The sequence below is a fragment of the Lissotriton vulgaris genome, chromosome 1_1, assembly GCF_964263255.1.
Source record: "Lissotriton vulgaris chromosome 1_1, aLisVul1.2, whole genome shotgun sequence".
Lineage (NCBI taxonomy): Eukaryota > Metazoa > Chordata > Amphibia > Caudata > Salamandridae > Lissotriton > Lissotriton vulgaris.
The window spans coordinates 930,126,214-930,153,219 of record NC_141685.1 but is presented as its reverse complement, the minus strand read 5'-3'; the positions used below and the strand labels follow the sequence as shown (position 1 = coordinate 930,153,219).

General features: G+C 44.5%; 1 protein-coding gene across 1 annotated transcript in view; it reads right to left on the bottom strand.

Moving 5' to 3' along the window:
* Positions 1-27,006, bottom strand: part of LOC147748197 (intercellular adhesion molecule 5-like) — a 225,751-nt gene that overhangs the window by 12,742 nt on the left and 186,003 nt on the right. The window contains exon 4 of the mRNA XM_086959112.1: positions 19,451-19,693. Coding sequence (XP_086815238.1) covers positions 19,451-19,693 — 243 coding nt within the window. The remainder of the gene's footprint in view (positions 1-19,450; positions 19,694-27,006) is intronic.

The window sequence follows — 27,006 nt, the reverse complement described above, 5'->3', positions numbered from 1 at the left end:
GGTCTTTCACATGGTAATACAGTTTAAACAGCACTGTACAGAACAGATCATGTGACAACCCTAGTGGCACTTGGTGCGTGATGCTATATACAGTGGTGATTGTGAAGGTGCAAATGCTCTAGGCATGAGCGGGAAATCCGTTACGCCCGCGGATTTTGCGGATTTTTGGGAAATCCGCAATCTGCGAATTTTGCGGATTTCCCGCAAAATCCGCAAAAAAAAATCCGCGGACGTAACGGGTTCAAAAGTTGACCCCCCACTCATGTAACTATTTTACAATGGCGCCAGCAAGCTGCCAGCGCCGTTGTAAAATAGTTACAAAGTTAGCTTGTACAGGAACCACTAGATAAAACGAAGCAGGTGCTGCTTTATTTTATCTAAGTGCTTCCTGTGCAAGCTAACTTTGTAACTATTTTACAACGGCGCTGGCAGCTTGCTGGCGCCATTGTAAAATAGTTACATCATACAGGCCAACATTTCAGAAGCCTATGTCGCTATTTCTGATAGAGACAATATTTTGTCAAAACATCCGGGTAAGATAGTATGTTTTGTTGATTTAAATCTTTATTCTTTATGTTCTTTTTAAATTTCAGTTAATCACTTCTAATTCTATGTCAGGACCGGAGGCTTCAGATTATGCTATATCTTCCTTCGCTTTATTAACATAAAGAAACCACAGCAGCTTAGGAAAAGATATAATATGAACAAAAAAATGCTTTAAACATAAAGCATTGACGTAATGTTCAACAAAAAATCAACAACAACTCCCAAGAGTCTCTTTGCGTATAATCATAGTCCATAGTCCTTTGTCTCTGTTCATCAACACTATATAACCGGACTTCCCATCATCTTCCTCCCTCTTTCTTCGCTGCTCCCGCAGCCAGATAAGTGCTTTTCTATTTTGTCTTCTTTTATTGTGATTGATTGTCTTGCGGTCTTTGGGGACTCCTTGCATGGTTATTCCCTTTCAGAGTCCCTGGTTGCGGGAACGTTCTGCCGTTCCTACGCGACTTTATTCCCACTTGTGCGGTGTGTACATAGACCGCAAGGGGGCGGCCTGTCGCCTCGCCGACCCTCCGGCGCGCCTCCGCTGTACGAGGAGCCGCACCGTGGGGTCTGCTTGCGCAGGGGCCGACCCTCGCGTACCCCTCTGACACCTGGTGATCCGGGTCTGTACTTTCACAATTTTTGACGCCCTCTGGGGCCTGTATAGCGGTTTTGACCGCGTGAATCGCCTTCGGGCGAGATCTGTGCACCTCTTTTAACAGTGTGTGGCCTAGCGCGCTTGAGGGGTACGTAGACCCGGTCCCGGCGAGGAGGGTCTGCGCGCTTGGGGGTTGGTGCAGCCCACCTGCCACGTCAGCTGGCCCAAAACGTGATCGCAGCCGCTGGGCCTGCCCACATTCGAGAACTTTCTCGGTTGCCGCCCTCTTGGGTGCCCCGCATTTGCCCCTTGGTTCCGAGATGGAAGGGGAGTACGAGGAAGAGACCTGCCCCTATCTGCAGGATGATGAGTTTTACCAGGCGGTGGACAACTCCATCTATCATTGTGTGACGGAGGTGGTAGGGCCCATGGAGGACCGCCTTTCGGCCCGCATCGTGGAGGAGTGTGCAAAGCTGGCAGCGGCGCAGGTGCCGCCGTCCCCCGAACTCCCGGGGACGTCCGGCGGGCTGCCGCCCGCTCCGAAGAGACCCCGGGGTGAGGGGCCTTTATCGGAAGCCCAAGGCGTGGATAAGGGCGCTTTCGAGCGTCTTCGTGACGCCTTCCTAGCCAAGGCGACGGCGGTGCCTCCGACGCCCTTGGTGGAGCCTGGCACTTCGGGCGGCCTGTCGACGGCGCCCGCCTCCCCGATCTACGACTCTCCGGACACGGATGACGACGGGGAGTCGACCCGTTCTTGGCTCCCGGCGCCTTCAGGGAAGGAGATGCCCCGAGATGAGTCGGGCATGCTGGACCCGGACGAGATCGTCCACCCCCGTTCCGCGGCCTGGGCCCCGGGGGAGACGGTGGCGAAGTTTGTCGCGGGCAGGTTGCGCAAGCCCCTGGAGAAGGAGGCGAGGGGTTGCCTGCGCGGGGAATGCCCTCGGCCTACTTTGGAGGGGAAAGTGGCCATGACACCAGAATTGGACCCCAAGATGGCCACCTTCCTGGCGAAATTCATGAAGGACCCCAGGAAGGGGATCGACCGATCCTGGCGGGCCTGCCAGGACAAGCTGTTGGATGCGGTCGGGCCCGCCACGAAGATCCTCGATATGGCGGAGGAGGCTCGAGCGAATGGCACCGCCATTTCACCGGAGGTGCTCTCCAACTGGGCCCAGAGGGTGATAGTGTTCTTGGGCAACGCCAACTGTGCCCTGTCCACGGAGCGGCGGCGGTCGCTCCTTATCAAGCTGGACCCGAAGCTAGGGGACCTGGCCTCGTCGGAGGCAGGTGCCGTGGCCCAGGGTGGCCTTTTCGGTGAGCCTTTCATCCGCGAGCTTGGAAAGTTCGTGAACACGTTCACGTCGCTGGACAAGGCCCAGTCCAGCATCAAGAGGGTGTTCCACCAGCGTTTTTCTGGAGGGGCCGGTCGCGGCAGGGGCCGCGCGATCAGCCGTGGTCAGCATACCAACAACCGTGGACAAGGCTCCGGAAGAGGTCAGTACCAGACCTCGGCCAACTACACCAATTTCTACCCCACGAGGGGACAGCGCTATGGTGGCAGAGGATTCAAAAGGAACTCCGGACAAGGGAATGCCCCCGGTAAGTGTACTTTGCTTGGATCAAGTTCCGATTGGGGGGCGGCTGGCAAGCTTTTACGGGGAGTGGGAATTGCTCACTGCCGATGCTTGGGTTTTGCAAACTGTGAGAGGTTTCCATATAGAGTTTCACGACCAACCAACTCAGGTGAGGCCCCCGCGCCCGATGGTTTTCTCAGAATCCGACGCGCGTTTGATAGACGGGGAGGTCTCAGACTTGCTGCGCAAGGGAGCCATCCGTCTATCAACGCGCCACCCACATGGGTTCCTCAGCAACGTCTTCCTGGTAGACAAGACGGATGGGGGCAAGAGGCCTGTGATCAATCTCAAGGAATTCAATGGGTGGTTGGTCTACCGTCACTTCAAGATGGAGGGGATCCACCTCCTTCGGGACGTGCTCCTCCCTCGGGATTGGATGGTGCGACTGGATCTCAAGGATGCCTACTTGGTCGTTCCCATCCACCCCCCTCATCGTCGTTTCCTACAATTCCTGTGGGACGGCAAGGTGTTCGAATTCACCGCCCTGCCGTTCGGCCTTTCTTCGGCCCCGTGGTGCTTCACGAAGGTCCTCCACCCGGTAGTGGAGTTTCTCAGAAGTCATGGGGTCCGTATGATAGTATACTTGGACGACATCCTCCTCATGGGGCAGTGCCCAGAGGTACTGGCGGGACAGCTGCGTCAAGCTGTCGGCCTGCTTCAGAGACTGGGGTTCGTCATCAACGGCTCCAAGTCGGTCTTGGTTCCCACTCAGCAGATCACCTTTTTAGGTTTCGTGGTGGACTCGGTACAGGCGGTCTTGAGCCTACCGGGTCGGAAGGTCGCAAAGATTCGACACCTGCTTCGGCAGACGATCGCGAGGGATCGTACGTCACTGCGCCATGTCGCCAAGGTGGTGGGTCTTCTATCGTCCTCCATCCAGGCGATTTTCCCAGGGCCGCTGCACTACAGGGCTCTTCAGCGCCTGAAGGCACAGCACTTGCGCCGTGGGATGTGTTACGATCAGTGGGTTCCCCTCACGGACGAAGTGAAGGAGGAGATGTCATGGTGGCTGTCTCACATGGAGGCATGGAATGGGCGAGCGATCTTCGGGTCGGCTCCAGACTTGATCATAGAATCCGACGCCAGCAGGTCGGGCTGGGGCGCCCGGTGCGGGGATTTTTCCACCGGCGGCGGCTGGTCATCAGAAGAACAACAATTGCATATCAATTGTTTGGAGCTCCTTGCGGGCTCCTTCGCGGTTCGCTGTTGGACCAAAGATTCGGTCAAGGCTTGTGTCCTGCTACGGATGGACAATGTTTCGGCGGTCCGATATGTGAACCACCTGGGAGGTCCTCGGTCCCGCACGTTGGCGGACTTAGCGAAAGACTTCTGGAATTATTGCCTGTCTCGTCACATTGCGGTGACGGCGGAGTATCTGCCAGGCCAATCCAATCAAGTAGCGGATTGGCACTCTCGACATCTCAGGGATGCCAGCCAGTGGAAACTGGATCCGGGAGTCTTCCGGTGGCTACACTCCCTCTGGGGCCCCTTCTCGGTGGACCTCTTCGCGTCCCGTCTCGACCACCAGCTGCCGCGGTTCTACAGCTGGAGGCCGGACCCTCTGGCGGAGGCCACGGACGCGTTCTTGCAGGATTGGAGTCGGGAACAGCCGTTTGCGTTTCCCCCGTTCTCCATGATCATGCGAACGGCGGCTCAAATACGCCGCCAGGGTGCGGAACTGGTGTTGGTTACACCGCTGTGGAGGTCTCAAGTATGGTTTCCGGTTCTTCTGGAACTTTCTTGGGATTTTCCAATCCTACTCCCCCTGTTTCCTCTGCTCCTGACGAGCCCGGATCAGGAACCTCACCCTCTCGCCATGCAGAACACTCTCCGCCTCGTGGCGTGGAGGCTCTCAGGAGACGCTGGACGCTCCCGGGCCTTTCGGGGTCAGCTGCGCACTTGCTCTCCAAAGCATGGGCCGATAGTACGACGAAGCGTTACAGATCCGCTTGGCTTAAGTGGATGCGTTGGTGTTTACGAAGGGATTTGGATCCCATGGTCGCCGGCCTTGTTCCCGTGCTGAATTTCCTGGCTCATTTGGCCGACAAGGGTTTAGCGTATAGGACGATCAATGCTATCCGGTCGGCGATATCTGCGGGCCATGATAACATCGATGGCCATCCGGTAGGGGAACACCCTTTTGTGTGCCGGCTTCTGCGAGCGGTTCGCCTCGCCCTGCCGCCAGAACCTAGGTACTCCGTCCTTTGGGACGTCAATTTGGTTCTGAATCTGTTCCTGTCGTGGCCAGCGAATTCTTATCTCTCTCTTAAGGAGCTCTCGGCGAAATTAGCCATGTTGTTATGTCTGGTCTCTTGTAGGCGCGTCTCGGACGTGCGCGCGCTGGATGTTTCTGCACGCATTTTTTCCCCGGATGGGGTTACTTTTACGGTGGGCCGACGCACTAAGACGTCGTCGCGTTCCATTTCTTATCCAGCTTTTACTGACACTCCTAAGTTGTGTGTCGTGCAATGCCTCAAAGCATATGAGGACCTGACCTTGGATCTGCGCCCTCCGGGCGAGCGTCAGTTGTTGATTGCCCTGCGGAAGCCACACAAAGCTGTCTCCTCCCCCACTATTGCTCGGTGGGTGCGGTGGGTCATGCAGGAAGCGGGCATCAATACTTCTCTCTTTGGAGCACACTCCGCCAGGGGGGCCATGGCCTCTAAGGCATTCTCGGTGGGTGCTCGTCTGGAGGACCTTATGCGAGCGGCGGACTGGTCCTCGGATTCCACCTTCAAGAGGTTTTATTTTAAGCCGGTGGTGGATTTAGCTCAGTTGGTGGTAAGTAAGCTTTAAACTAGCATAATCTGAAGCCTCCGGTCCTGACATAGAATCGAAATTTGCCTAGCTTACGTAACGGTAAGTTTCAATTCTATTAAGGACACGGAGGCGAGGATTATCCCACCCGGACTACAGTGGTGTCTCTACCCACCCGTATGGCAGTAAGTAAAGCGTTTTCCTTTACGTTGTCAGTACTGTGTTGTTCACTGAATGCTCCTCGCCTTGTTGTCGCATTTTCCTGGGCCACCTCGCTGATGCTGTTCCTTTTTTGACAGGCAACGACGGTGCTAAACAGGACCAATGAGGCTTAAGCGTGATCTGCGCGAAGAAAGAGGAGGAAGATGATGGGAAGTCCGGTTATATAGTGTTGATGAACAGAGACAAAGGACTATGGACTATGATTATACGCAAAGAGACTCTTGGGAGTTGTTGTTGATTTTTTGTTGAACATTACGTCAATGCTTTATGTTTAAAGCATTTTTTTGTTCATATTATATCTTTTCCTAAGCTGCTGTGGTTTCTTTATGTTAATAAAGCGAAGGAAGATATAGCATAATCCTCGCCTCCGTGTCCTTAATAGAATTGAAACTTACCGTTACGTAAGCTAGGCAAATTTCGATTCAGCACAAATATATATCTACAGTTTATATTTCCCTTAATTCTTGATTTATTGAATTTGGCTTGAAAATAAACAGGTTTAATTTTCAAGCCAAATTCAATAAATCAAGACATTGAGTTCGCACGGGTTTCTGCAAGTTCGCGAGGGTTTTGTACAATTTCGCAATTTGCGAAATTGTACAAAACCCTCGCGAACTTGCAGAAACCCGTGCGAACACACAAAAAAAAAATCCGCGGATTTTCACAATCCGCAAATTCGCAAATCCGCAAATTCGCGGATTGCCAATCCGCAAAATCCGCCCATGCCTAAAATGCTCAAGTGAACAGCGTGATCGGCGCATAGAACCAAGTTTGTACATCAATAAAGGCCCCGTGAACAACAAGTAGTAATCACTTAAAACATGTTTGCATAAATTTGAACAGGAGCACAAAGAGTGATATGCGTCGTATTGTTTATGCTGTAGAGTCAACAGCGTTTCGATCCCCGTTAGTCGGGATCGTCATCAGGACAGGGTTGTAGATAGATTCAGTGAGTGGCACCCAGGCAGGGAGGCGTGGGCGGCTGGGGTCCAAGCGGTGACTAAGGACTCGCGGGCTGATCGTGGGATGAGTCCGATCAGTGGACAGGACGTGCGGCGCCTGTGTTAATCAGGGCGGCTGGCGGCAATTGGGGCTCTACAGGAGACGGGCTGCTAGCAATGAATGCAGGAGCTGGTAGACACTTTTTAGAGTGCTTGGTCTGGAGAATGACTAAATCAGGATTCAGAACATAACACAGTGGTTAGGGTCTACTTTAATAAGAATTTATTTCTACCCAAGCACACCTTTCTTTGCAACATCAGGATCGAAAGACTAGGAAAAAAACATAACATTTCGCATGATATTAACCACCTGCGCTACCTCACACAAATGAAACCTGCCACTAGATGAAACTCCCATCTCTCTCCCACAGCTAAATGAATCACCAGAGATTACTTGACACTGTGTGTTGCCCGAAAACTGCTCAATATACAAGTAACATTGTAGTACTTTTAACACCTCTGACTGTACTACTACAAAATTGCGAAACAAAGGTTCCATTACTGAAGAGAAGAATATTTTGAAGTGCAGGCCCATTTAAAACACTGCCCCTGTTACTGAGCCAGTTTGTCCCTGTGTCCAAGGCCAAGGCCAGAGCCTGCAACCCACACCCTCTACACATAACAGAGAAAGCACTTCTCTTCAGTGTCCTCCTTTCCCTAACATCACCTCCAGAGTGATACACATCTTTTTCTTTTCAGAAGTGCCTTCAAAAACAGTCTACAAACTTCAGAGAAAACTTACTTGTAGTTGCTTCAATCTCCCAAGGAGCAGCAGGCACCACCACAAGGAGAGTTGAGAGTCAATGTCTTACTCTCACAACCTGCCCAGTGCCCGAGGCCCAACCAACTAACTCAGTAAGAGTGACAAGTGCAGCAAGTCACTCCCTCATGGCCGGAGACTGGGAATTGGTTCGGTTCCCACTTCCCGAACTTGCGTTGGCCCGCCTGTTGAGTCAGTCTCTGAAGGCATACACACCACCACGTGCGTGCGTGTTGCGTGCTAAATGACGTGGTACAAAAGGGGGTGGTGATGGACGGAGCATCTGAACCAATCAAACACTCAAACCCAGTCAACAGATCTGGGTTTAATCCATCACCATTCTTTAACCCAGTCTGCCACCCCAGTTCAGACATGGCCATATGCAAATCAGTCTGACCCTGTGCCTCATGGGAACAGTCCAGCCCGAACTGCCAAGCCATGCCTTCCCTGGGGATCACTGAAATAATATTGAGAGACAAAATATCGACCTGCAAGAATATCGTTGAGAAAATATAGACTGACAAAATATTGAGTTTCTATCTACAAACAGGTAAGTACAAAAATATTGAGTTAAAAATATTGTTTACAAATATATAGTTTTAAAAAATATCGACTTTACTAAAAACAATGTTAAATTAAATTATTATTAAAAACGAAGTACTAAAATATACTTAAAAATACTTAAATTAATTTATAATAATTAAATAATTAATGAAAGTAAAAAAATATTTTAATTAATATTTCTTAAAACATATATATATACTAGCAGCCCGTCCCGACGTTGTCCGGGAGCAATCATGGCTCAGGGCCCCCGCCCGCCCTGACGTTGTGCAGTATTATGCCTCTATGTTTACTTTATACGCTTTTGTAAACTGCCCACGTCACACGTTTCTTTCTCCTCCCGTAATGCCCCGTTTGGTACCTGCCCACATCACTGCCCACGTAACTTTTTCATCCTGTAATGCCCCGTTTGCTACCTTCTCCCGATTGTCATTTTAGCTTTCAGCTGACCGCTCCACTTTGTATGCTTTTGTAACCTGCACACGTTTCTTTTTCCGTTTGGTACCTGTGGCTTACTCACCGCTCTTCTCCGCCGCCACTCCTCCCTCACGTTTGCTTTGCTCACTCCTTACTTGGCGCCCTACCTCATCCGCCGCTCACCGCTCCTCCCCGCCGCCACTCCTCACTGCCTGCCCGCCGATCCTCAGCGCCTGTCCCCCACTCATCTCCGCTGCTCCTCTGCTCGTCACTGCTTCTCCCCGCGCTGATCTCCGCCGCTCCTCGTCACTGCTCCTCCCCATGCTGATCTCCGCCGCTCCTGATGTAAGCACGCACATGGTGGCCGGCGATACTTTGAAGGGACTACTTTTTTTTAACTTATATTTTTTAAATAACATATTTATTTTTAATTTATCTAGCCTATGTCCATCTGCACACCCTGAGGATTACAACGATGTATCGGGTGTGTGGATTGACGCTGTGGTTCCCGAGTTTACCCGCCTCAAAGCCTTAAAGTTCTTCCTTTATAATAGTAGTATAGATATATAAATAAATAAATAGCCAATATTATTAACGTACAATAACAAAAGAGTGAAAAATACTATTCCCACTCCAATGGTTGCAACAGTAGGGAAAGTGTTGGATAGCGTAGGGGTTAAAATTACTATTCCCACTCCAGTGGGTGCAACAGTAGGGAAAGTGTTGGATAGCGTAGCGGTTAAAATTTACTATTCCCACTCCAAAGAGTGCAACAATGGGGAAAGCGTTGGATAGCGTAGGGGTTAAAATTACTATTTCCACTCCAGTGGGTGCAACAGTAGAGAAAATGTTGGATAGCGTAGGGGTTAAAAATACTATTCCCACTCCAGTGGGTGCAACAGTAGGGAAAGCGTTGGATAGCGTAGGGGTAAAAATTACTATTCCCAATCCAAAGAGTGCAACAGTAGGGAAAGCGTTGGATAGCGTAGGGGTTAAAATTACTATTCCCACTCCAGTGGGTGCAACAGTAGGGAAAGTGTTGGATAGCGTAGGGGTTAAAATTACTATTCCCACTCCAGTGGGTGCAACAGTAGGGAAAGCGTTGGATAGCGTAAGGGTTAAAATTACTATTCCCACTCCAGTGGGTGCAACAATAGGGAAAGCGTTGGATAGCGTAGGGGTTAAAATTACTATTCCCACTCCAATTAATTAAAAAAAAATTAAAATGTTATCTAATATAATAATTAATATTTTAAAATTACTAATTAACAATAATTATTTTAATTAATCACCTATTAATACAAATTAATTAAACATTAACAATTAATTATTTAATAATTAAAAATGATTTTACAATTATTTCCAACTAAATACATTTTAATTATTTTTATTATTTAATTAATTATTAATAAATTACTTTCCACCCTATGCCCCTATAAAACCACAACCCGCTACAGAAATTAAATTTATAAAATTTACAAAATTACCAATTAATCATTTAATATAAATTAATTAACAATTGTAATTAAATTAATTAACAAATATAAATTAATTAACAATGAATTACTATAAATTATCAATACATAAATGTACATATTTAATTAATTATAATTAAATTACTTCCCACCCTATTCTCCTATAAACCCACAACCCGCTACAGAATTAAATTAGTAAAATTTACATAATTACCAATTAATCAATTAATAATAATTGTTTTCCAATTACAATTAAATTAGTTAACACATATAAATTAATTAACAATTTCAAATTACTATCAATAATTTAATTTACATATTTAATTCATTATAATTAAATTATTTCCCACCCTATTCCCCTATAAACCCACAACCCGCTACAGAATTAAATTACGCAATAATTATAAAAAATAAATTCATTAAATATAATTTATAACATAAATACACACTTTTCACGCATATTATATAAAAAAAATACACGATAAAAAATTATATATTAATAAAAAATCTATATTTTTAACTATCTATATTACATACTTTGATATTTTGACTATCTATATTTTTAACAGTCGATAATATTTCAGTTACCTTAAAAACGATATTTTTGTAGTCTATATTCTGTCCTGTCGATATTTTGTCCAGTCTATATTAAAAACACGATAATATGTCCAATCCATATTTTGGACTCGATATTATGTCTGTGCACTCTTCCCTGGACCAGATTCAAGCTTCCTAGGACCGGTTTCTGGCATTACAGCCGTCTTCAGCCAGGCGTGCTTGAATCCAGTGGCAAAGTGAGCAAGAGCCTCACGTCTGAGTATACCCTGCCAACGTATGGCGAACAAAGCGGTACAAAAGTGGGTGGTGATGGTCGGATCATCTGAACCAATCAAACACTCACACCCAGTAGTTCAGGGAGAATAAGTGGGTAAGAATTAGTGAGATATTGACAGTAAGAGTGTTCAAGTAAGTGTGAGTGAAAGTGACAGAGATAGGGAGAATGAATGAGTAAAAGTGAGCAAAAGCCTGCGTGTATGTGCTTCAGGGAATGTGAGTACATGTATGAGTGAAAGAGTGCAAGTGAAATTCCGTGAGATTGAGCAAGTGGAAATAACTGAGAATTAGGGAGTGGGATTGTGCTTGAGAATCAGAGTGCAATTGACATGAGTGAGAATGAATGAGCATGTGAATGTAAGTGAGCATGAGTCAGAATGTGTGTGTGAGTGTGTGATGGCAAAATCTGTCACAGGTAGTCGCTAGGTAATTCTTGTCATAAAGGACATTGATAGCAAAATGCTCACTCTGGCATGCTATAGGTAATTTTTGGAATTGGGGAGAACCACCCGAGTTCTCCTAGAAGAAGTCTGACTCTAACTTGCTGGAATTCAGGGCATGTATTATGCCTCACCACTTTCAAAGATCACTAGCTGCCACTGGCTTTAACAGACCTGTTTTCTCCAGCCAGATATCACACTCAGTAGGAGAGGACTTCAGAAATGTGCTTCACCACTGTCACTTAGGGCTGTTCTAGCCTTTAGATGCAGCAGGCAAACACATTAGCTGCCACTTAAAGACTTTGTCACATCCTTTCCTCGTTGGTGAAAGTCCCACTCAGGGTCATAGGGCAGGGGGGAAAACCGAGATACTCAAACAATTGTATGCAGCTGGGGAGCAGCGTGACCAAAGCCCTGCAGATCAGCTAGAGCATTCAAACTGCAGTGAAGTGCCCCTTAGTGTCCCCAGCCGACGTCCTCCTTGTATTCTTGGTAGGAAGTGACCGACCATGGGGCGTTGCATGCAAAACGATGGGCCCATACTACTTGATGTTTCACAAGTGTCTGTAAGAGATGCGTACTGATAATTATTTCGTAGGTGTTTACAACGTCTTTTTTCTTTCATTGTGGTCAGGTAGCTATTTATTTGTGCTCCGTGTTATTCATCGTTAGCCAGGCCTCTATGAGTTATTCTTTACGAAACTCTAATGGTTGCTATGGTGTGGTATTAAAGGTGTGTTTTTTCTGATGATGTGGTGCAACACGGCTATGTGATGTTGGTGGATGCTGTGTTAGATTGGTGTTGAAGGTGTGCTGTGCAGGAATATCTAACCAGATGTCTTGAGAGAAGAGAAGAAAAGAATGAAAAGAATACTCAAAGGTGGATAGGCTGGTTACATTATGCACCACACAGTGCAGGAAGAATTTGATTCTGATGCAGTCATTGAAAGCATTTGAGACTCTAATGAAACATACAGTTGACATATTCAAGGGAGTTGAGTCTAGAGTTACCTGGAATCCCAACAACCCGATTCAGAAGGGCACATGGGGCCAGTGCAGAAGGAGGTGCATGATTTACTGGCGTCATGTTGTGTCTTAATGCCATGACTTTGTAAAAGAGCAAACTTGAGGCTTTGGGAATTGAACGTTGAGCAACAAATGTATGTTTGTTAGGTCTCCACAAGCTAACAGCTAATATGGACTGTACAGAGGTGACGCGCGCAATCGTTGAGCTGTGCTTTGCTCCTGTGAGCACTCCGACCCAGCGCTGGTGAGGAAGGCTTACAGACTACTGCCCAGGGTACTTACTGCCTTCCCGTGTGAGGCATGCTAAGCAATCAAGAACCTAAAAAGAAGCATTCTAGCCCTCCAATAAGATATATAAATAAAAATGTTTTTAGAGTACATGGCATTGGGAGTGGGAGAGCAATGAGACAAAAAAACAAAAAAGAATTACTTTTTCAACACACTGGCTTTGCCAGTGCTTTTTGCCAATGCTGAACCTCATCAGCAAACAAGCATTGGAAATGCAATAGGTCTCGCATTAGAAAAGTTGGAGCTATTGGTCTTGTAAATGACAAATATTTTATTTATTTGTTGCTTTTTAAAATAGCTAAATTGATAGCTTTGTCATTTACAATGCCAATAGTTATAACTTTCGCGAATGCGAGACCTATAGCATTTGGAATGCAACATGTTTTGTATTTATGTGACTTAGATGGCAGCTCTGGTCATTAGGCCACATCTCCAGAGAGCAGGAGAGTGCAGCAGGGGAATCTCTGAAAGGTCCCGTGTTGGAGAACTTTCTGTTCCCAACTGGTTAGTTGGGCATAAAGAAGACAGTCATCAACACTTGAAGATAATAAGTCCTTCGACTCCTCTGGTGCAGCCTCTGAGATGTTTTAAATTGACTTAGAATCTCTGTCTAGTGATGATAATTTTTAGGTGATTTTCAGCTTATTGCCTTCTGACTGTGCGAGCCACATGATGCTGTGATTGAAACTTATATATATTTTTAACTTATTCTGCAGAGTATAACCGAGTTGCATAACAGTGAACAAACATATAGAATAACTCAGTAATACTATCTGAACTCTGCCTTCCCGCTCTTAAGTGTAACAGACAAACACCCTCTGCGTGCTTCACTCCCAGGATTCACCCTGAATTTAACAAGAAGTGAATAACTTTAAATAAATGCAGCATCCTAAGCACTGTGATTTGCGGAGCCAAATTCTATGCTCTGTACAGGGTGTTGTATTAACTATTACAACGCAAATCACTTTTTGTTACCGTTTAGGCTCTTGTGCAGTACCTACAGAGTTGCTGCCTGTGTTGTTGTGAGTCTTATTTTGAAATTCATTCTGAAAAGTTTACCCTTTAAAACATTCTTTTTGTAAAGCTTACGTCTGGAGGTTCTACTCTAATAGGGCATTGCTGTGGGGAGGGGGGAGGAGAAATACAACACGGCCGCAGCAGGGGGCGGAGCGGGGAGAGCGGCGATGGGGGAGAGACACGGCCGTAGTGTGAAGCAGCAGGGGCCTTTGAAGTGAAGCTAAGCTTCACTTCAAAGGTGTGGGAGGAGTGCTGCTGGGGAACAGATGGCGATTTGATGATGTGCACGCGCATTTTAGTCGCCAGTCAATCGCCAGCCTAGGTAAACCTTATTTAAGCCCCTATAGTCTCGTTCAATGCGCATGCGCATTGAGAGGCGAGACCTGAAAACATATATTTTCAGCTTCAGCTATTGCTGTACATCATTTCCAAAAAATCGAAAGGAAAAACAGTGCAATGGCTTCCATGCATCATAATGCTACAGCAGCATGCACAGTGCCTGTATATGCGTGTCACCATGCATGTATTTACATAAGGCATGTCAAAGCTGCCATTTGGTTTATTGTTTTCTATTTAGCGCTCCAAGATGACGGATGCCAATCTTGGAGTGGTAAATAAAGAAAGAATGCCTTTTTTTTAAGGAGAAGTCTGGCCCTCCATTAAAATATATAAATACATTTTTTTTTTTAAAGGACATAGCATTGGGAGTGGGAGAGCAATGGAAGTGTATGATGCATGGGCAAAGTAGAAATGAATTAAAAACCCAGGGATGGATGGGTGAAGCAATGGATGGTCTGGGGTGGAAGTAGAAGTGAGCAACACGGAGCACACTAGGGAGCCTGGAATTGAATGGCAAAGCAGCAAATGAGGGCAATACAAAATATGCACTCTCATGGACGGCTGAAACAAAAAGAAAATAGTATATGAGCGGTGGAAGGATATACATAATCTATTTGAAATATTGGTAAAAAATATAGATGCTGCTGGAGAGGGACAAACACAGGAAGAGGTAGCAAAGTCATCAAGTAGGAAGCAAACACATGGGAGTGACAAGAAAGCCAACCAATGAGAAGCGATGGGTCAGCCAAAAGCCCACTGTAAGTTTTGGTGTTGTAGACAATGGGTCTTCAACAAAATACAACTGAAAGCCTGTCTGTAGGTGAGCCATAGAAAGCTGCTTTTCTGAGCTGGGAATTGCTATATATGGAACAGAGGCTTAAATGTTTTCTAGATGCGTGAGTGGTGATACAAAAGTGCAAATCCATCTCCTACACGAGGTCTGTAAGGAACTTTTGTCCCTTGAGAGTCATGTCCACCTTGAGGAGACTGGTGTGGGATAGCAACATAACATTCTTTTTTTGCAAGCGTGGGCTAACAGTTTTTTTGAAGAACATGTGTGATGGCTAGAGTCTGACTAGGATAGAAAATAGGACCAGGCACCAAAATAAAAGTGGCCTACTCTATTGAATTAGATAGTTAAAAAGTGGGCCAATTTTGCAAATTGGTCAGTTGTGTAATTGAAAAGACATGGTGTGTTGATGGTTTGCAAGGTATGGGAGACTGCATGGTTTTAAGATTTATAATGCATTGGGGTCCATCACTCCTATACCTAGTTGCGGGGGTAGTTCACACTTGAGGTTTGGACCTACTTAACCTCTTTGCAGTCAAATAAGAAAAGGAAATTGAGTGTCTCTTCCTTTTGATTTCAAGAGAAACACAAAAGTACTTGTTGTCTTGTTTTTTTGTTTTTTTCATTGTTCTTTGGTAATAGTTGATTCCAGGTTTACCGAAAGATCTCATTCTGATGTGATTTTTTTTATACTGTTGATGTATAGTAAGACAACCGACGTGTTTTGCCCACTGCGTGGCTATATTGCCTAGGGTTTTCTCAAGGCTGCAAAGTTGAACAAAGCTTGGATACGTTTATGAATTCTCAGATAGGTGTGAACACAAATGTGAAGCGATTTTGATTCCCTGTATAGCAATCATTTTGGTGTGTGTGATGTCCCACAAAATAAGTGAGCAGTTTATATTGCCCACATGCGAGTATCCAGGCATGTGTGTGCAATGATTAGTTCATAAACCTGAGAGAGTGGTGCATAAAATTGTGATCACCCAAAGTGATAGAGGCTATACAAAAAATGAGTGATCAATTTAAAATTTCCTTTTTTCTTTCCTTTCTTTCAATATCGATGATATTTTACCGTCCACAAAAGAGTTGCGTGACAGTTGCTTTCAGGAATGATTTTAAAACTAACATGCTCATTTTTTCATATAACCACTAGCACTTTGATTGATCACAATTCTACACACCACTATCTCAGTTCTATGAAGTAATCATTGCACACATGTGATCGGACATTCCCATGTGGGAAAAATACATCGCTTAATCATGGTGTTGGAGCTCACACACGCCAAAATGATTGGCATGCACAGAATCGAAATGACTTCACATATGGTGGTGGACACAACTATCTGAGAATTAATAACTATTTCCACACTTTCTTCAACTTGGCAGCCTTGAGAAAGCCCCAGGCAATATAGCCATTCAGGGACGGAAACACGCGTTGACTGTTTTACTACACATCAGCAGTATAAAAAATTCATATGAGAAAGAATGAAATCTTTCTGCAAAACTTGAATCAACTATTTCCAAAATAAAATGGAAAAAAGAAAAAAAACAAGACAACAAGTCATTTTGTGCCTCTTTTGAAATCAAAGGGTAGAGACACTCAATTTCCGTTTCTTATGGTTGTAAGATTGTAATGCAATCTATGTGTTTTTTCAATATGTCGGAAAGCAACAATAAAAACAGGCTCACAAACAGCCAGATAACAGGCCCACAAGTTGACCTCTCAGACGAGCCAATCAGGGTGCCTGATGGCTCCATTACAGTCTTATAGCCGCTCTTTGGGCTGTACCAGATCCCCCGCCTAACCATGACCAACTGCCCCATTCAGCCAAATAGCGGCCTCATAGAAGGTGCGACACAGCAGGAATATTTTGATGCCGCACCCTGAGGATGCCTATCATTTTATTTATTTCTTCGTCCCTCTGAAGTATTTCTTTTTAGTCTGTTCACTTTTTTGCATTTCCCCTGTTACTTCCTCTCTTGCTGTGCCTTTCTTCATTCTAGTCTATACTGAAGGCATGGGACTCTTCTAGTTAGTTTCTGTAATTAGGGCTGCTTTAAAAAACAAGCAGCGGCAAAGCCAATAAATAGCTTCTTTTGACCTATTGGCTTTGCCAATATTTTTTAGCCGAACTGTACAGCCTCCTCAACTCTGTGCAGCGTGTCTAAAGTAAAAAAAAAACACAATAGCCTTTGACACTGAGGGACGGCAGGAGTAATGTAGGTAGAGGGAGAGGAAGACAAAGAGTGCAGGTGCAGTGAAGCATGGGGAGACGCATAAAGGTGAGCATAAGAGGGAAGGGCAGGGGAGAAACAGTCGGATGGCAGAGAGCAACAGGGAGTATAGGGGGAACGAAGTACATGAGTGGAGATGGCCTGAAAACACACATATTCTAATGAAGTGCTTCCCACAAATGTTAAAAGTAGTGCTTGAAAAACAAGCAGTGGAATCAGCGATGCCAGCTAGTCAAACAGATTGTAAAGAAACAGTTCTCTATGGGAGGGACAAACAAACTACTGACATGCTGGGACACCAATTGAAGCAGGCAAATGAGTGACAAAGTAAACCACCAATGGAAGCAAAGTGCGGGCTCCAAGCACCTCTATTTTCTTGGTAAAATACAGGGTACCTCCCAACTGACAGCGTATGCGCTGGCTAGTAAGCTCAGCCTAGTTAGTAGGAGCATTATGTTAAGAGGTGATGGCTATGGGGATTGCTATCGGGGGCTTGGGTCTTTCAATAATGCCCAGTGCACCGCTGCCATTCATGTAAACTAGAATTGATTAATATGATATTCCTTTTGGCAGCATGCTTTAAATTACGCTTCAGCTGGGCTTCCACCCAGGGTATAGCATGGAATCCACCTGTGTGGAAGTCGCTGACACCATTACGTTGGTGGTTTATCTAGGGAAACAGGTTGCATTGCTTCTTTTAGATCTATCCGCAGCTTTCAACACAGTGTCTCATATTACTCTTCTACAACAGTTAGAAAATATAGGCATTAGGGGATCCACATTGGCTTGGATGTGATCATCTGACAGAAGCCAATTGGTCTGGATGTCACCTTATGCCTCTGAAACCAAGCTCTTAAAGTATGGAGATCCTTAAAGCTCTGCTTGAAGCTAGACACTGTTCAATATTTATATGACCCCTCTGGCTGCACTTGTGGAATCTTTTGGCATCCAGGTGGTATCCTAGGCCGATGACATGCTGACATCATTAATTTGAACAGAAATGTACCAAACGCCTAGAGTAGTTTCAAGGCCTGCCTTACGCCCATGTTCCAGTGGATGTGTCTTGCAATTTTCAGTGTAACATAAGCGGAACAGAAATCATGCTATTTGGCATACCTTCCCCCATGTTGGATGGTGAATGCTGGCCCAGTCTTGTCCCTTGCCTGCCACCATAACATGGAATCTAGGAGTAACATTTGACAACGGACCTTCTTTTGGCCCACAGGTGGATGGCGTGGTGGGCGTTTGTTTCGATCTTCTAAAACTGCTAAAGAAATTTGTGTATCTGTTACATATGCCGTATCAGAAGATGGTAATACATGCCCTTATCACTTCTCGGCTTGACAACCCCAACTCCCTTTACTTCGGCCTACTGGCATACCAACTTAGAAGACTCCAGCTGGTATAGAATGCCATAGCTCAGCTTCTATTAAAATTGCCAAAAAGCCACCATATCCAGCATCATCTTAAAAGAGCTGCAATGGCTGCCTATCAAGGAGAGAGTATGGCTTAAAGGGCTTATGTTGGACCAAAGAGCCTTCCAGCAGGCAGGCAGGCGGTACCTGCCGAAGAGAATTATTCAATACTATCCAGCAAGACCTCTGCGCTCTTCTGATGCTATGTTGGCAGTGGTTCTGAGAATAAAGAGGAAAACATGGGGTGGCTCCTTCTTTTCTTTCCTTTCTGCCATCTCATGGAATTCCCTTCCTTTCCATCTGCTTGTGCTGAAGGATGAACATGCCTTCAAACTCTACCTTAAAAATTGGCTGTTTGAGGTGGCGTATCAGTACTTTGCTTGTTGTACAGGTGGTCAACGAGTCTAAGCAGCACCGGGACAATGTTCGAGTAGCTGTGCACTTTAAAAATCAGGTGATTGATTGACTGATTGATTAAGTTGTAATTTGTTGATGTTATGTTGTGGGGAACGGTGCTGTAGTTATAGTGTTATGATGCGTGGTTTGTGGAGGGGTGATTTACTATGTTGTGGTAATATGTGACGTATTATCTAGCATGATGAGATGTGGATTTGCTTGATTGCTTCTATGTAGAGTGTTGGAGTACCATGTTAAAAGTTGTATTCAGTGGCATATAGTCTGGTGTATAGAGTTATGAAACTGTACTGACTGGTGATTGTTGAACAGTATTTGACCTTGTTAGATGTTGAGGATGGTGTTGAATACATTGATTCCATGCATCCCAGAATGAATGGTAAGGTATGAATGTACTTTGTGGTAGGTAGTGGAATGCATCTTAGATATAAGCATCAATGTTTGGGATGCCAATGAAGTTGGGTACAGAAAACTGAATGGGAAAGAGAATTTTCCTTAATAGGAGAACATTTAGAATAAACATTCTTACTAAGTAAAGAGGTGAATAAAGAAAAATGTAAAACAGGCATGGTGGGTTTGAGCTCAAAGGCCAGGAATCGCAAAGCAAGAGATGCATTGCAAAAAGAGAACAAAAACAAACAAGTTTAGATAGATATTGATAAAATAAACATACTTTACCTTGAACTGAGACAGTGATAATTTTCTTAGCAATGTCAAGTTTGTTCTTAGCTCTGCATGTGTATTTGCCAGAATCATTTCCTGTGACTTCAGCCAATATTCCTTTTGGGTACGTCAATGTGTCCTTGGAACAACTGACCTCAGGGGTAGGCTTTCCGACAGCATTGCATAAAACCACGTTTACTTCCCCTTCTCTTAGTGTTTGATTAGTTGGACAGCCATCATCCGTGAAGCCTGGCGCATCTGTAAGGAATGGGGACAACACAGTATACTGAATCAGAGATCTTCAGCCAGTGGAAGCTGATGTGGTGCACTGTGGACATATTTTATCTGCCCCTTAATATACTCTTTGGCCAACCTCCCACTGCACTATCTTCGTCCGTGCATGGCATGGGGGTTGGCCACTCGTTGGTGGTTGAGGGTTCAGGTCCTGCAACCATCCTCCTACCATGAACTGCTGAAGTTTACTTGGGTACAATAATCAGTGATTCATTTGAGCCTGTGGTTGTGGTGGGAGTCACCGGCACACTTTTTAGGAGACCGGCTCTTAGTTTTCCTTATCATACATTTATGGAGTGAAACAGAAGGAAAAACTCATAAACCCAAATAACAGTAAAAGAGAAAGTCGGAAAAAACGTCAGAAAGAGGGAAAGCAGGAACCTGCAAGAGTGAGATAAATGGGCAGGGAATGTCTGGTAAGCATGGGCGAATTTTGCGAATCTGGCGTTCTCGAATTTTGCGAATTTGCGAACTCGCAGTCCGCAGAATCTCGCCAATTTTTTTTTTTGTGTTTGCAAGGATTTCTGCCAGTTCGCGAGGATTTTGTACCAGTTCGCAATTGTGAACTTACATGTCGGCTCGCAACGGTCGCGATTATGTTGTTTCTACGTCTGGTTCATCATCACAGGTTCCCAGCACCCTCTGTTTCACCCCTGCCACCTTCTGTTTCACCCATGCCACCCTCTGGTATATCAATGCCACCCTCTGGTTCATCATCACTGTAGATTATGGGGGGGGAAAAGCAAGCACACCTGCCCTGCTTCAACTGACATGAATAAAATTTGGGGTTGATTTATTAATGTGTCACTGTTTTAAAATTCCAGTCTGGCACCTGCTTCCTTATCTGTAATTTGCTTTCTGTTGCAGTGCAATTTTTTTTTCCAGGACCTTTGTGGCCTACTTGTAGCTATTCTATGAGCCTGCTGTGAGGGTCAGAGCAGGGTCATACAATTGTTGCAACTAGCAACTGAACTCTGGAGGGGCCCTAGTCAGGAAGCACTACAGGGAATGGTTACTAATGAAGAGTTGGAACTTTTGAACCTGCTGAATGCTTTCACTTTTGCAAAACTCGTTTTTCTGCAGAACAGCATTACAGCAACTGTAATGCCCCAAACAAGCTTACTTGAGAAAGTTGATTTCTAATCCAAAAGTGATCCAAAGAAAGTCAAAAGGCCTCAAATCCAAAAAACTGCAGGCAAATGTCAACCTGAGGAGTTATTCTGATAAAAATCATCATTTTCAGAAGGTCTATGCTGCTTGCTAGTAGATTTCTTGTGCAGAATTGCAATTTTTGTAATTCCGCGAGTGTGAGATTGTTGCTGCCCGCCGCACCTACATGATCGCAATTTTCTGTCAGGTTCTCTTTGAGATTAATATACCCTAAAACCATATATCTCAAGACTTGTCTTGCATCATATTTTAGTACACAATAGAAGTTTTTGGAATGTGCATTGTGAGAATTGCTGCAAAAGATGAGAATTATCTTCTACCACTGGCATATTAGGGTTTCTATTTAATGTTCCTGTTTATCCAGTGTTCTTGGAGTTCTAAACTAGAGAAGGGGATGCCTAGAGTCTATTGCTGTTCCACCTCTTGAGGAAATACCTGAAAAACTATGAGAACGTGCCATTTGCACTCTCTTCTGTTGACTTGTTTTGACTTTGTAAAATGCCCACATTCTTTACGCATGTTTGATCTCTTGAAGACATTTTCCAATTGGACATTATTACATGATATGTGGTCTTGTAGTTTTAGAGTGAGCTACACCTTTTGGATGATTTGAAGTCAGCTGTCAGTGCAGAGAATCGGAAAGGACATTTGCGAAGAGTGACGTGGACTAATTTGTGAAATTAATTATCAAGGGTTGGCATACTGCATGCAAGAGGAAAATACCAAGGAATACAGAGCATCCTAACAATGTTAATATAAGATGATTGGGATCGTTTTGGCTTCTTGTCCTGACAATTCTGGAATGAAGATAAAAGAGCCTTCTATTATGAAATAGTAACCTCTATTTTTAAAACTGGGAGGTTGCTTGATAGTGTAGTTGCCAAGCAAGAAAGCTCTTTGGACAGCTAAGAACATCTGAAAATCATTTAGGACGTAAAGTGGGACATGGAATCAATGTTATTAATCTTACTCATAATCTAGTTTATCCCACTTGGTCAATTCAAGCTAAAACATTCAATTAAGTCAACATGTGGGCGAGCCCTACATCTTCAACTAAGCTACGTTCATTTAAGAGGTCACCCTTATTTGAAATCATGCATTGGTTGGAGTTTCATCCCGCAAGATGTAGCTGACTATGTTGGAACCATGTCCATTTTCGTTTGCAATTGTGAATGAGTGTCACCCATTTTACTAGTGATCTCAGCTGATGATGTAATTTTCCTTTTCTTGAAGCTTTGACTGTACGTGCATGTCAACATTCTCGCTTTATGTTTTCTTATTGATTTTTTATCTTTATATTTGGTGTGAAGTTTGCAAGTTATTAATGTATTAATTTAGTTTTGCATTGGTTGGTTTAAGCCCAATGCCTATGTAGACTTTCTCTGAGGGTTGCATGGGTTCTCCGGCAAAATGACTAAATGGTCATACAAATTACATTTTTTTACCTAGAACTACATGCCATGTTTTTGCCATTTATAAGTGCTATAAGTGACAGGTGTTTCCAAAACGTACGTCAAGGTTGCACTCACTGAAATTGGCTTAGATCTGTTGAATAGACTACGGGGCATTCCCAGATAGGACAGGTTCTCATAACATCCCATTAACCAGGAGAGTCTTTGCCCTGCACTGAACACCGTAGCCCCAGAAATCACATTAACTGGATACTTAATATGTTATGTTAGACAAGTCACCTCAGGACCTCAAACACTCTCATTGTTGTGTGCAGATATGGATCATGTTATGCTTCTGGATAGTGGAGTTTGGGTGCTTAAAACGTGTTTGTGCGTTGTGACATTTTTTGCAGATTATAAGCCCTTGGGTTCAAACCTATTAAAGTTCCACCCTCAAAGACATTCCCACCTCCTGCAGAAAAAGACATGGTTTGTGTGCTAACATGCAAATGATTCTAAAGATAGCCAAGCCAAGATCTTTCATTCACAGAACAACATTGGCACGTCGGTGTTATGTTATTCCCAACTATAGTGCCTCAGTCTGGACGCGTGCAATGAAAACTGGATCATGTGCTGGCCTCAAAATGGGCTAAATATTTTTTTCCAGTTTGTCTTTGTTTTTACTATAGTAAATATAGAACAATACTCTTTATAAATATATAGCAGTGTCTGAATTTCAAACCATCATCATCTCTTGGAGTTAGCCTTGACTGCTTGATCACATATCTTTGGAGAGTTACTTCCTAAATAGGAAAACGGAGCAATTAAATAGTTCCCCAGGGCCTGGGGCACCAATAGAAAACTACACTTCGCAACGAGATAATTGTTGAGTAACCACTTACTGCCTCAGGTTGCCGCAGGCTGCTGACTAAGCAGGCTGCAATTGCAGTTACTCTCCAAAGCTCAGATGCTGGCTCTGCCGTTACTGATACTGCTCACATATTGGAAAACACTCTGGGGAAACTTTAGTCCTCTTTGATACCACACACTAGGGAAAGGTGAGGTTCAACATTGGGCTACAACTTGCATCAGAATCGTCCATGTTGAGTGGAGAACGATAACTGCAAACATATGCGTAAGCTTCTCTAGGTATGAATAAATGAATATTTAAATATATTTTTTATGAAAAATATTGTTAAAAGTTAAGTTACAACCACCAACGCTAATGAATAATTAAAAAGATATGGTCTAGAATGAAGGGACAGTCAATACTTCCCATAGCCCTTACGGTGTCTTCATATTGTAGAGTAATAATTTCATGCAATCATGCTTGCATTTCAAGTTTCATGTGTGATGTGTTATATTTGTATCATGTCAGAGTGGTGCGAGTCACAATGGGGCAGATGTATCAAGTGTTTTGCATGTCGCAAAAGCTGCGAATCTCTATTTTTCAGCGTTTGCGACATGCAAAAAAGAAATTGGCATGTATGAAAGAATTCGCATCGCACATTAGGAATTCGCATGTTTGCGAATTCCTAATGTGCGAGAATGGATAAATCGCAGAATAATTAGCGAATTCCGATTTTGCATTGTCGCATAATTGCGGAATTCGCATGGATATGTAAGAATATTCGCAAATTGCGATTTTTCCTATTTTGCACATTAAGGAATCGCTATTAACACCAGGTAGAAGCAGGTGGTAAAAAAAACCTATAAATGAACACCCAGAATGCATTTTCACTGTTTCCAAAATGGCGGGACTGTACCTGATTGCCAGGAGGATGCGCATCCAAGCTCTTGGCCAGAGAAGACAACGGCAGGAAAGGATATTCCGATTACGCATTACGCTGTTCCAGCAGACACAGGAGGAGATATATGAAAAATACAGGCTACATCCCCACAGCATTCTTGACCTCATTACTGAATTGAAACCATTTTTGACACACCCAACTGCCAGAACACAATCAATACCAACACATGTGCAGGTATTGTGCTCACTGCACCTTTTGGTTTCTGGCTCCTTTCAAACAGTAATAGCAGAGGTTGGTGGAGTCTCACAGAGTGCCCTATCACGTTTCTTCCATGTCTTCTTGGATGCAATGATCAGTAGACTTCAACATCATATATATTTTTCAAATACACATCAAGCCATACAGGAAGACAAGTTGGATTTCTATCAAATTGCAAGATTTCCACATGTGATTGGATGCATAGATGGAACCCATATTGCCATCACCCCACCAGCAGCCATTGAATATGTATTCCGCAACAGAAAAAACTACCACTCACTGAACATCCAGGTCATATGCAACGCTAAATACATAATCCAGGACATTGTGGCAAAGTTTCCAGGGAGTACACATGACTCTTACATCTTCAGACATAGTGCAATACATAGACGTCTCAGTGCTGGTCAGTTTGGAGATGGATACCTGCTGGGTAAGTAATACTCATCCATCCTCCCTTCCACCCAACCAATGTAATGGAACTCTGAGTCACTTTTTCCTCTCTAACTTGCAGGTGATAGTGCCTACGCAGTGCGTGATTTCATACTCACCCCATACTTGAATCCTGCAAATGCAAGTGAAAGACGCTACAACAGGGCACACCGATCCACACGTGGGGTAATAGAACGTACATTTGGAATTCTGAAAAGCCGTTTCAGACGCATACACAAAAGTGGAGGTGCATTGCAATACAATCCAGAGACATGTTGCAAAATAGTGACAGCATGTGCAATGCTGCATAACATGGCAATCCGCAAAGGCACAGAAATTGAAGTGAGTGACTCAGACACATCTGATGATGATGATGATAACCCTCCCCCAAGAATGGCAGTGGCAGGAGTAGGAGCCATGGCTGGTCGTCAAAGGAGGGCAGAGATTACACGTAACTATTTTTAGGTGAGAAAAAAAACTAAACACCATTTTCACTTTGCTATTGTTCTTTTATTCAGAACTTGCAAACAGTGCTATATGTATGTTAAATTATTTGTAATCATTGTGAATTTACATATCCATACTACTAAAACCAAACAAAAAATAGTATCTATGCATGACTGCTGCATAGGTACTTCAACATGGTAAGTCATTTTTTCCGTTGGCGGCTGCCAGCATGTTGCTCAAGTGGAGCCATGGCCTCTTGCTCTGCTCCAGTAGTGGAACGCCTTCCACTCCTGCGTTGCACCATGATGTTTGTTGGTGTGGGGTTGTTGCTACTCCTACTGGAGTTGTCCTCGCTTTCTCCCGAGCACAGGAGGGCCCTTGCACCTGAGTGGGCTGTTTGCATACTTTCCAGTACCAATGTCATATTGTCCACACTCTTTCCAACAGAACATGTGCAATCACTCAATTCACGCTGCATGTTCACACTGCGACGTGTGAAGTTGCTGGTGACTGCACATAGCCTGTTGATGGCTTTGGTGTAGTTGTGCATTGTGTCCTGCGCAGCCTGTGCAGCCCTGTTCCGTGCCTCCTCTGTGTTGACAAGTGTCAGGCAAAGTGTATCTATGGCATCAGCCATGCGTTCCTGGTTCTTGTTGGATTTGACTAGCTGCCTATTGATAGATCTCAGTGCCTTATGTTGAAGGCTTTGTACCTCAAGCATGTTGTGCTCAAGGCCTGCAAACACTGTCACTACTTCACTTTGTCCTGTGTTATTTACAGATGGCTCAATACGGAATGCACGTGCCCACCTTGGACTTTGTGATTGCTGTTGTGCATCTTGGGAGGACACAGTGACTGTCTCATTGGACACTGCTTCTACATCTGAGTTTTCATCCTCTCCCATTGGTTGTAGAGGTAGAACTCGCCGGCGCTTGCTTTGTATGGTCACAGGGGCATTAGTGACTTCATTGTCTATATCTGACATCACATGGGGAGGTGACAATTCAACATCATTGTCAGTCCTGTCCTCACTGGTATGTCCTGTGAATGTAGAGTGCAAAATATGAATTTGTGTTCATGACAAAATAAAAATTCTCATGGCAGAGTATTACTTGTACTGCACTGTTTCAGCATTACGAAGTCCCAATTTAAAAAGTAATATAAGTGACTATGATTGAGAGTGTTACTATGTCAATGGGACTACCACTCCCATAATGCATTGCTCTGTTCTTGTTTCACAGTGTTAATGGACTAATGGTAATCTTACATGCAGTGCACACACACACACACACACATTCTTTGTACACACACATGGGTGCACTTTCAAATCCTCTTACCTTGTGCTGTTGCTGTGGGTTCTGAGCTGTCTATGTTAGTCACTCCACTCACACTTTCAGTTGTCAGTGTGGATTCTATCAGTTCCTCATGGGGTGTGGGTTTGTCCACCATGGAAGTTCCACCACCTGTCAGGTTGGCATCTTTGATCCTCTCCGCAAGTCTTTCTTTGGATCTGAGTCTCATGTCATGCCACCTTTTTTTGATTTCATCAATGGAGCGAGTGGTGACTCCTACAGAGTTGACTTTCTCCTGGATCTCCAGCCATATTTTTCTTTTCCTGGAGTCCGGTACCTTGAAAGATTTTTTCCCAAACAGGTCCTCATGGTTACACACAATTTCTTCTATTAGCACTTCTTGCTCCTTTTCTGAAAACTTCTGCTTTCTTTTTTTCTTTTCAATTGGCTGCTCCTCCTGTGCCTTCTGTGACTCCATTGCTGAACAAACAGGTCTGCTCTGCCTCAGCACACTCTTCCAACTGCCACTGGCTGTGGCT